The sequence below is a fragment of the Carassius auratus genome, chromosome 3 (assembly GCF_003368295.1).
Source record: "Carassius auratus strain Wakin chromosome 3, ASM336829v1, whole genome shotgun sequence".
Taxonomy (NCBI): Eukaryota; Metazoa; Chordata; class Actinopteri; order Cypriniformes; family Cyprinidae; genus Carassius; species Carassius auratus.
In genome coordinates, this window is record NC_039245.1 from 11,406,870 (window position 1) to 11,419,080 (window position 12,211).

At 37.8% G+C, this 12,211-nt stretch overlaps 1 protein-coding gene across 3 annotated transcripts in view; it reads right to left on the reverse strand.

Annotated features, from left to right (window-relative positions):
- The window catches only part of fam171a2a (family with sequence similarity 171 member A2a), a 36,445-nt gene that overhangs the window by 7,490 nt on the left and 16,744 nt on the right, over nucleotides 1-12,211 (reverse strand). For all 3 annotated transcript variants that reach the window (XM_026209566.1, XM_026209559.1, XM_026209569.1), the window contains exons 3-5: nucleotides 9,149-9,241; nucleotides 1,311-1,469; nucleotides 950-1,129 (exon numbers count right to left, since the gene is read on the reverse strand). In XM_026209566.1, coding sequence (XP_026065351.1) covers nucleotides 950-1,129; nucleotides 1,311-1,469; nucleotides 9,149-9,241 — 432 coding nt within the window. The remainder of the gene's footprint in view (nucleotides 1-949; nucleotides 1,130-1,310; nucleotides 1,470-9,148; nucleotides 9,242-12,211) is intronic.

The following is a 12,211-nucleotide window of genomic DNA, read 5'->3' on the forward strand; positions in this document are numbered from 1 at the left end:
CTCTCCAATGCGAGAAGACCTAACAGCTTCTTTGATTTGTACTGTACACTCACTTTACCTGCTCTCACTTTATCTGAACCTGCTTGAATGGCTCTCAACTAGATCTGGAAATTCCACTGTGTTTTTCTCCATATATGTCCTTTATTAACCATTTTTCTTTTCTTCACTCTGCTTCTTGTACACTTTTAAAAATTTTACAACACCCTCTCCCAAATGTCAAGTTAAGCCCTTGTTTTCATTCCCTTGTCATCTAAGTCCTCATATTCTGACTTAGTTGTGCTTGAATGTAAAGGGGAAGTCGTGGCCTAGTGGTTAGAGAGTTTAGCTCCTAACCCTAGGGTTGTGAGTTTGAATCTCGGGCCGGCAATAACAAGACTTGGGTGCCCTTGAGGAAGGCATTGAACCCCCAACTGCTCCCCGGGCGCCACAGCATAAATGGCTGCCCACTGCTCCAGGTGTGTGTTCACTGTGTATGTGTGTGTGTGTGTGTGTGCACTTTGGATGGGTTAAATACAGAGCACAAATTCTGAGTATCGGTTGCCATACTTGGCTGAATGTCACGTCACTTTACTATCACACTTTACTACCTTTTTTTGGGGGGAAGGCCAATGTCCTATAGAGTTTGGCTCCATCATGCCTCGACACACTTACATGGAAGTTCTAGTATTCCTGACAACCTACATTAGCTGGTTCAGGTGTTTCATTAATAAAAAGCTCTGCAGGATAGTGACACCCCTGAACTATTAGGAACTAGGCTGCTGTCGAATCTGTATCAGCAAAAGGGTAAAACGGACATGGTGTCATCGAAATCGACGAAATCACCCTCCTGATCACACTGATAAAAAAGATTCTAGTTTGAGCCATGTAAGGAGTAACATAGGATAACATTTTTTTTTATTTGCATACTGTTGTTTAAAGTTAACCAAAATTTTTGTTAAATGCTATTTACCTGTCCTGACCTCGAACCTCCATACTGGGACACTGGTGGCAGCCTTGAGAGGTGAGTCAAAAGGAAGGGGGATGGAGATGTGAATGGGTTCTGACACCTGCACCTCAGTGCCGTTGGGCCCAGTGAGCTGAACACACATTGCAGCTAGAGCAGTTAGCTCCACCCAGCTACTGTTGGTTCCTGAATCAAGGCAGACAGTAAGAGAAAAAAATGGATTCAACTCCATGAGGCCACTGTTGCAAGCCTCTGTTTACTGCAGTATTCTATACAATGATGAATTTTTAAAGTGTGGGGGGTAATGCTAGATGCAAGGTAACTCCACAGAAACATTTTCTTTGAAGAGCTGTTTGGCTAATCTCACCTGTTGAGTTGTTTTCCAAGGCAAGAGGGTAAGGAAACCCCCCAAGCTCATACTGACTGCGGGAGGAGGTGAGCATTGCAGAGAGGGTGATTTGAGAGCTGTTTAGAGGTGGTCGGATGGTTCTCCTCTGAAGCTGTACCCATGGCTGTCTCCGGGATCCTAAACAACAGGGATTTATAAAAGATTTAATAAAAATCTACATGTATAGTGAGTACGGATAAATTAATTAAAGGGGTGGTGAAATGCTCGTTTTCACTCAATATCCTGTTAATCTTGAGTACCTATAGAGTAGTACTGCATCCTTCATAACTCCAAAAAGTCTTTAGTTTTATTATATTCATAAGAGAAAGATAGTCTGTACTGATTTTTCCCGGAAAAACACGACCGTCTGGAGGCTTGACGTGTGGGCGGAGCTAAAGAATCACGAGCGCCAGTAGGCTTTTGCGTTGAGAGCATGTGGAAGCTGTGACATTATCGTGAGGGGAAAAACCATCATCCAAAACAAACCATGGCTTACAGTCAGATTCAGCCGTTTATTTATGATCCAGAATCAGATCCCGAGGCTGAAACTGAACGAGAGCAGCAGCAGCAACGACTCGCTCCGAGCGGGGCTCGAACCGAGGTCTCCGGCATGGGAAGGGACGCACTAACAAGGAGGCAGAGATATTTGAAGCAGTTTTACTCACCGCCTGCGGTTCCAACACATGATTGTGACCCTTTTTCGTTGGGATTGCATCATCCTTAAGAAATAAACGATACGCAAATCCGTCGTCAAACTGGGCCTTGTTTGTAAAACAAGCATCTTCGAAATGCAGGGAACAAACAAAAACACTTGCACAACTCCGTTGATGCTCTGTAAAAATAAACTCCACTGGTCCCTTAATGCTGTTTTTTTTGGTAATCTGTGCAGGGTTGTCTTGCCCTGGCAACCAATAACACACTTCTTTTGTGACTTTTTGCGACGCTCTCGCTCTGATCAGTGAATCTTTCTGATCAGTGAAATGTCTGTGCTGCTCAGCCTCGCTATACGGGAGCGCACGCTCTTCCGGGAGAAGTGCCCTCAGGACCCATATAAGGAAATTCAGCTCCATCTAACGTCACACAGAGCCATACTCGAAAAGAACTTTTCCGAAACTTGTGACAAACCGGAAGGAGTATTCTGGGAACAAAAATACTCCTTCAAATGTACAACTTAATTTTTGAAACTTTGTCCATGTTTAGCATGGGAATCCAACTCTTTAACAGTGTAAAAGACTCAGTATGCATGAAATAGCATTTCACCCCCCCTTTAAGAATTTATGGTTTGTGACAAAGAATGAAGTCATAACTGTATCGCAAATCATTACTACAATGTCTGCCCTGTATGACTGCTGTTCTGAATAAGTTATTGCCAGTTATTACTTCCCAGCCCTTATAATGAGTTGCTCTGGGCTTTGTTGTTTCCATGTGTTTTACTCGTGAATGCGGTTTTGTAGGATTCTGTCAACAACCACTTCCTTTAACCAATATTGCTATTATTATGAGTGTTATAGTGATTCATTTCTCTGCTATAGCTGCTTTGCTTTACTCTCCTCTCTTGCCTGTCAGAGAGAGGAAGTTATCCCTTCCTCTCCTCCACTTGGCTCGCTTTGTGTGGAAGAGGCAAATAGGAATAAGGGAATAAGAAGGCCTAAAATATAAGCGTGCATCTCTCACTGTAGGCTGTCTGCTCCGATTAGTGCTGGGTTTACAGGTCACTGATCAGCCCAGACATCTAGGATAGCATGACAGTGCTTGGGGACCACTGAAAGCAGGCAGGCTGACACTCCTTCTTTTGGCCACAGTTATTCATTTATTTACTTATCATATCCAGCAATTGATGAGATGTGAAACTAATACAGCGCAAATCATCCACTGGAATCTCTAAAATTAAACCAGATACCATTTGCCTAACCGTCTCCTTTTGAGCAACAGGAACAAACATAAATACCAGCCTTTAAGACAAGCGTAAGATTCAATTGGGCTATAAAAAGATAATGTGATAGCTTACTCAGTGACTAATATCTTTAGGTTTCTGTCTCTTAGTCTAATTGCATACCATGGCACAGGCAGCATTTCACATCTTACATGATGACAACATCAACTGTTGAGACCTCCTTCTATCGGAGAGATGCTCAATGATAAACATCACAAATGTCAGCTGGCTTCATGAATAGCAGGAACATAACTGCATATAAAAATATATCACCTTAAAATTTACAGACGTCATAAAAAGTAAATGGAAAACAATGAATTTCTTATTATACTGACCATTGTGTCTCCCCAAACTTCTAGCTTTCCTTTATTCTCTTTTTGTTGGGCAACTGGGCCTACTTTGAAATGCTACCAACATTAGCCAATATTAGTGAAGCAGAGCAAAACCTTTCTGGTCCAAAGGGGAGTGTTCACTGACTCATATCATTCTAAAGACGGACAGAGATCTATTGAGAAAATGAAAACTCCTGAGGAAGTCAGCTCACCAAAGAGACATACTACTCATGAAAAATAACTAAAGTGATCTTCCCTCAACTGCACCAGTCAATTTATCACCATTTCCAGCACTTAACTAACTAATACTAGTACTTACCTTTTCTTGTCTTTAATATTCTTATATGCGTTCTATACTAGACTACCTGAGACTTGTCACGGCACTTGTTTACTGTTGATGTTCTCTTGTTGGTCTGATTGCTTCTATTGTTCTCATTTGTAAGTCGCTTTGGATAAAAGCATCTGCTAAATGAATAAATGTAAATGTAACAAAGATATAGATGTTAGTAGCCTCAGTGAGTCTTTTGTACAGAGGGCTGTTTGAATGCTATAGATTAGTATTTCTGACCTTGGGGTCAAGCAGTCTGAAGAAAACAATGAGAGTTAATGCTGTTAATGCCTGCTACTCACTCTGGTGTAGGTGCATTCAATTGTGAGAATGGCCAGCATTATTATGACCATTATTATAGGTCACAGCCAGTAATATAAACTTCATTTGCAAAGTATTTATTTCATTTTCAAAATAGGCTTTGTTACAAAGTTGTTAAAATATAAACAAAAAATATAAACTGTCAGCATATATTTTGTGATACAAACTATTATTGTGATCAGTATGAAATTAGGTATGGACATTTTTCAATATTGTATAAAAATAGTTGGGCTCATAAAAAAACAAAACAAGTATTTGTTTAATTAAATGATGTTTAACAAGAAAGACATTATTTTTTAATCAAGTTTTTGTCATCTTTTCTGAATGTGCGCCAACACAGGCGTTCCTGAGACACAAAGATAATGGTGTGCTAAGAAAAGTTTCTGACAGCGCTTTGTGTTTTCTGTTCTTAAACCACTTTCCCTTTGTCACACGTGATCAAAGTAATTCCAAACATCGCGAGGCAGACGACGACATTCTTGGATCAAACATATTTAACTTGTTAACACGCTCCACAGTTCCACCCAGTGCATTTAGTTCTAACTGACTTTTAGTTTGCGTGCTTAGGATTTATCATGGATTCCCTGCATTTACGGCCAGCAAAGCAAAATGTAGTAAAATTCTAATTGTGTTTTTATTTTTCAAATAATATACAGTACATATTAAACTATTTGTGCTCACCTATATGAAATGGTGTTAAAAATATTCTGGTCATACATTCCACCCCCATATGGTAGTCAGTCAGTTAATCCAATCAAGTATTACTTATGTAATCTTTAATATTACATTATTAATACATTAATATTAATAATAAATAGAATGCAGCGGCAGTTTACTGTCAGTTGGACTATTTTACTGATGTTCTTGGTACGTTTCTGGAGCTTGTGTTCTGAAGATGAACTAAGGTCTTATGAGTTTGGAACAACTTAAGGGTAATTAATGACAGAATTTTTATTTTTGGGTGAAAGTCATAATTATCAATGTCTGAATTCAATGGAGATCACCTGCCATTTTGTCAATGGAATCTGTTCATGCAAGCAGGTCTCAGGATATTTCAATTTAACTCACACTCCCTCTTGATTCTCACAAGTTTATTCTCAAATACAAAAAAACAAAAAAACACTTCCCTCCCTTTTCACCTTGCATCCCTCTCTAGTCAAATTGCACATGTTCTCAGTTTCAGATGTGCTTGAGCTCTGTTGGGAGATGGAGACATAATGCCCCTCTTGGCCAGAGAATGGAAAAAAATAAGAAGAGAGAGGACATTATAAGACTGATTTATGCATAGTTTTAAGATAGATTTAACTAGAGATAGGGCTATCAAAATAAAGTGTTCTTTTTTGTAAAGTGGTTGTAGTCACTGCAAATATTGTCAAGTGTATCAAAAATTGCAATTCGATTCAATTGTTCTAAATTCACATTAATTAAAATGAACCTAAAGACATCCAGATATACAAACACAGCATACAACAATGCCCATTGAATCAAAACATTCAATTTCACCATTTATATTTGCATGTTTGCATAAACAAACCCTGAAGCCCAAATCAATTGAGCAGCTTCTTTTCAGGCTGTCATGCGGTGAACACTAAAGTCCACCCACACTACGAGTTTAGGCTGTTTCTGTCTGTACATTTGCTTGACTCACTTTTCATTAAAATGTTCCAAAAAAACATAACCCAACTCTGCAAAACAAATACTCTGAAGGTCCATGTTTGAACAAAACAATTAAGTCCCATGCTGAATACAGGAGGCATTAACAAGCTCTTTACAACAGAGGTCAGCAGCAAACCCTCACTGACAGACCAGCAGATTTCAGATCAGGTTATACATGACACGTTCCTCCCACGCAGCAGAGACAGATATGCAACACTTTAATAATAACCCCTCCTGTTACAAAATGCACATTCTACTGCCACTGCCAAAGTTTCCATGGTAATAGGTTTTGAAACATAAAAAAAAACATGCTAATGTGAGTCCTGATCTCCCTCTACTTCTCTCAGTAAGCATCATGTTAGGGTTCTCTGAGGGTGAATGATGCAGTGCAACTTAAATGGATGCCTAAACATACTTACATTTACATTTATATCATTATATCATTAAGTAATTTCCTATGTACACACACACAAAACGTTCTATTCCATAGATATATAAATATAATAATACAAAACAACTTTCTCTACAACTCTATACTTAAACTTCTGCTCTAGTAAATAAAATATATTACAAATATAATTTAGCATTTAAAAACATGTATAGAAGTTTTTCATTATTGTCCTATTTTCACAATAGACAAGTTTGTTAAAACTGAAACCAGAATCCTGCAATTATCTGAGACTGATTTAACAGCTGTTATTATTACAGCTGTTTTTATAAAAAAATAAAAAAAAAACTACAAAGAAATTAGTTTTTATTAATTGAAATAAAGTTTGAATTGAAATCAAATAAAATATAAATATTAGATAACAAATTACTTGTATAAATAAAAGTAGCTACATTCAAAATATTATTAAATTCTATGATAGTTTATAAATATTACAAAAACACAGTGTTTCACAGTGGTTTGACATTTTAAAATAGTTGTTTATAGACTGATTGTTGAGAGTTTTGAAATTCAATTCAAGTTCATCTATCTTTAGCTGTAGGTCAACAACTGTGGTATGACGCCACATCCCGATGACAAAGGATCATAGTTGTGGCCAATTACATTACATTATTAGATATACTGTTTATTTCACTGGCTGCTTAAATAACATTTAAGTTTAAGCTTTTTTTAATTAGATGGAAAGATCTAAAATAGAATGTAAAGCATCTGTGACATCCTGCCAATTTTCACTGTATCCAGTTTCAGTATCACTCAAGCCAGGAAATAAATAAAATTAAATACTTTGGTACAGTAATGTACGATTACTGACTTGTTATTAAAATGTATAAATCAGTCAGCGAGGCCTTTTTCTGTGCTGGGCCCAACAAGTTGCCCATTTATTTCTGGAGCAGCTTGGAGACACTGATGGTATTCTGGTGCGAGAGCCTCTTTTACTGAATGTGAAGAGGGAATAAGAGCAAGCTGTTGTGCTGTCACAGAGGAAGAGGGAATGGGAGGACACTGAGTGCATGTAACTATAATCACTGAGCACATCAGGGACACCCCTATATGCACGGAGAGATCAAGCTCATTAAATTGATACGAATCAGGCAGAAAGAGCTGCATCAGGATGCCTACACACAAAACACATGCAAGTCCACACCCAAATGTTTAATGTCATGACTGTTACCATCTATTTGCATTAGTTTACATCCAGCTGGTCACATTATTGCATTTGTTAGCCAGCAAAGTTGCAGATTTAAAGCTGTGATGTGAGAAAGCAAACTCTGAGCACCAGTCACACAGTTTTCCGTTAAATTACCTTTTATTTGTCCCAAACCATAATGACAAAACACAATGTATTGTGCATTTTTCAGCAAAATGTTTGTCTTTCGTGATCTCCTAGATGCGACGCGGTGCAGTGATTTTGCCTGATGTGTGACTAACATATTTTGATATTTTAATTAGATAATCAAATGTTTTCAAACAAGCAAATAAAGTGTGAGAGTATACCAACAATATCCATATGTATGTCATTTCAGTGCTATGGCCTTTGTAGATATTTATAGATGATCATCTTTAAACATGACTGTTGAAATGAAGTAGTAACATTTTACAATAAGAGTTCATTTGTAACATTAAGTAAGGTTGATAAAAGACATTTTATTTACTAATACATTTTTAAATTTTAAAGCTGCTTCTGTTAATATTAATGAACTATGAACTAACTTTACTTATCAATATATAATTAATATTATTATTTGTATTCATTTTCAAAGTATGGTTCAGTACTATTTTTTTTTAATGGTAAAGCACTATTTTAGTTTTCGTTAAGTATACATTTGAAAAACTACTGGTTCATTCATCAAGGATATGCAGGGCTTTGATATTCAAGTTACATATTCAAGGCACATTACATCATACTTAGAGGTCCATTGGGTAAAATTACTTCCCACCCAGAAAGCATTAACCCTAACCCTAACCCTAACCCTAACTAAAAGTCACTTTACCACAACTATAATTTGAGCCATAGCACTCTCTATTAAACACTGACTGGCACTGCAAAACACACAAGCCACCCAGGCAACAGAGGCAGCAGTTTCTCAACACAGGCTGCAGTTGCCAGAGGAAACAACCTCTTTCCAAAGCAAATGTGTCATTTGATCACGTTTGTAAATCTTAATGACATTTATTGAGCGTGCAACGTGGTGAAATCGCTAGCAGGCATTGTGTCCAGTCTCAGTTAAATTGTGTCTGCTTATTGGTCGCTCTTGAGATACGAGGTTATGGTGTTAGCCTGATTATTAAACACCGGATCTCAGATTCCAGCCTGGCTGAACCGCCACAGAGACATAAAGCATAAGTCAAACCATCTGAAAAAAGTGTGGTACTCTTATGGTCATCATAGGTATGAGCCCAAACTGTGATGTACTGATCCCTTTCTCACCTTAGTAATTCCCACTCCCCTTTTCATAGCACTATAAATAAAAAGATTCAGTGTGTTGAGAGTTGAGGCTCTTTAAGGCTATGGTTAAAGGGACAGTAACCGTTTACTCACCCTCATGTTGTTCCAACCCTTTCTTCTGTGCAACACAAAAGAAGATTTTTGCAGAATGCTGGAAACCAAACAATATTTGAGCCCATTTGGCTACCACTGTAAACGACACTTTTTATTTCTCAATATCTTTCTGTATGTTCCACAAAAGAAAGTCATACTGGTTTGAAAAGACATGAATGAGAACAAATCCTGACAGAACTTACATTTCTGGATAAACGGTCACTTTAAGGCTAAAAACAGGAGAAAAAAAACACCCTCACCTGGAGAACCCAACAGTAACTGTACCACATCGTCAAACAGCAGGAGAGTGGCTGGTCTCTGGGGAAGTAAGTACAGACTTACGGAGGCGTATACTGAAACACAAGTGAGAGAGACACAAAAACAGAAGCATTAGTACACTAGCTTTTAAATATTTAGGGTTAGTATTCTTTTATTTTTGAAAAGAAATCAACACTTTTTGTCCGCAAGGATGCATTAAATTGGTTAAAAGTGACAGTAAAGACATTTATAATATAACAAAACATTATTATTTCAAATAAATGCTGTTATTTTGAACTTTCTATTCAGAAATAATCCTGATTAAAGTATAACCAGTTCCACCAAATATCTGAATCTGAATCCTCACATCAACTCATTAGTAGAGACACAGGCCCTATTTACACCTGCTATTAAGATGCATTTTAGTCGATTCCAATCACAAATAGATGATGGTAAATGCAGGTGTTATTAATCGGGTGTAAAACCTTTTGAGCTTTTCCACTTTAAACCACTTCCAGAGGTAGTCGAACACATTAGATAGTATTGCTCTCGTAATGTGGACGCTCATGGATTTGAACAGCCACAAAAGAATGCCTCCTCTCTGCCTTCTGACCTAAAACTAAAACAATATGGGACGTGTTGTTGAATCATGTTAGCCAGACAGGATTTAAACTTTGCCATCTGGAATCGTAAGTTTGGGTTTAAGGTGAATGTTCAATGTTCTCTTACCAGTCCTGATTCTAAAACAAACTTGTGTGTACTTGTGATTCAGTCGACCAAAATGTTTCCTAATACCAGGTGTGAACAGGGTCTCAAAGACCTAAAATGGGTGAGTCAGATAAGAAAGATGTCCAAATGGTGTGTACTGTTGGAGGTATTCCAGGACCAGGGTTGGGGTTGTCCTACTCCATCTTACTTTGCATCATGTATACTGTACATGCTACTGTATTTCAATCTCCATCTACATCAGTAAACCATCCACCCTCTTTTTATTTTCAGGGATGACTGACCCTGAAGAGCACAAGGCTTTTGTTTTCTTGCTGTAGGAATATACCTCTGCCGTAGTTCACCAGATGTAGCTGCTAGCTCACAGGTGTGAGACATGACTCGGCACGGTCAAATCCTCAGGTTTGCAACACAGCAGGAACCCGTGATCTCACTTCAAACAAGCTTTTGATAACAGCAAGTAAAACCTGACAAAGCTGTATGACTTCCTTTAGAACATTACCACACCATCAGCTCCTTTGGCCTTCAGTGGACTTAGGTTTTGGACCCATCAATATTTTGTCAAGAGGACGGACATCTAAATGTAAACATCAGAGCCTTTGACATATCATGAGAAGGCATGCCAACATTAAATATTTATTTTTTTAGTAGTACATTTGCGTGCACTAAAACTATGGTGCCAACAACATCTATCTTTGTCAGCTAATCTAAATGTACCTCACCCTTCAATGCTCCTCTATGGGCAGGAGGACATATGCTGGCAGTGCTCCAGAAGACTGTTGCATGCTGGGAGCAGAAATCCTGTGTCCATTTCCCATCTGCTATGGCACATTGAAATCTCCCCCCCGCCTATCCACACCTCATGTTTTACAGTGTTTATTTCATGAGAACGTGAAGCTCTTCAATCTAATGGAAGCTTATTGACAATAATAATAATAATAATAATAATAATAATAAATATTCTATAGGGACTGTCTGCTTTATATTAAACCGACCACCAGAAGATATCAGGACCCAAGTGCAGAGTATATTACATTTAGATTTCCCCAGCTCTGACATAAAAAAGCTTGTAACTTGAAGGAACAGACTGTGGGAATCGTGACACAGCCGAGCCATGCTAATTTACACCCGTGCAGTTATGCATACAAGCACACACACACACACACACACACACACACAGACACACACAGATGCCATGAGCAGAAGGGGCTCTGGTCTCTTTAATATTCTGCTTGGTAGGGCACAAAACACAGAGGCAGTGACAACAATACTGCCCACATTGCATTAGCTGGAAGCTCAAAGAAAAATGCATATGAAGAGAGGGAGGGTCCTGTGCATTAGCAAAGTGGGGTTTCATTTTACATAATTTGTAACTTTAGTTATCTTCTGCTGCATTGTGACAACACAATACACATTTATACACCCCCTGCTTTGATAATACGGAATATAGCCAGAATGATGTTTCGGAATGCACACTATATTGGTACAATATCTGTTATCAGCCAAGGTTATAGGGTCATCTAACGCTCAGTCAATAATTTAATAGCACTGTTAAATGTAATCTTTAGCAGATCTCAAAAATAATATAAATTCTATATGATAGTATGCATGTCTAAATTCACTTGTAGCATTTAAATGGACTGATTTCAGATTTTATTTATAACTGATTTAGTTAAAATAATATAGAATTTTAATATCCGGCTTTAATCTTAAGCTTCATTGGTCAAAATTTTAAATAGTTGCTGCAGACTTATTTTTTTTTTTAGATAAAATATTTTGTGTTACACAGAAAAATGAAATGAATTCAGTTTTGGAATAACATGAGGGTGAGGGTGAACTATCCCTTCAGGTATCCAAATGCATTTTTGCCATTGTAGAAGGTTTTAAGCTAATATTAACATGAAGCAAATTGCAAATTGCAAAAAAAAAAAAAATCAAATTTTGATATCATGAATTCTTTAAAATAAGTAAAAAAGAGTTATTGAGTTAAACCATGAGATAGGCCACTGGGGGAAGAACAAGTGTTCCCGACTTCAGTGGATTGAATCTGAGCTGCAAGCAACTGCTTCATCACTGTGTGAGAATGACTCACTCAGAATATCAAAGTGCTGCGGGGACCCTTTTTCAGTATGGCTAAGAGAAAGGCAGGAGGAATGGGGGGTAGATGGCTTCAGTACCAAATAGATGAGAGTCAAAATGTTAACCTTCATAAAGCTAAATCACATACAGAAAATGGTGACATTACTATAGAAAGGTTCAGTATGCAATCTGGAGTTGGACCAAAACACTGCCAGTCAAATGACTGGCATCCCATCACTTTTGCACAGCTGTCACACCAC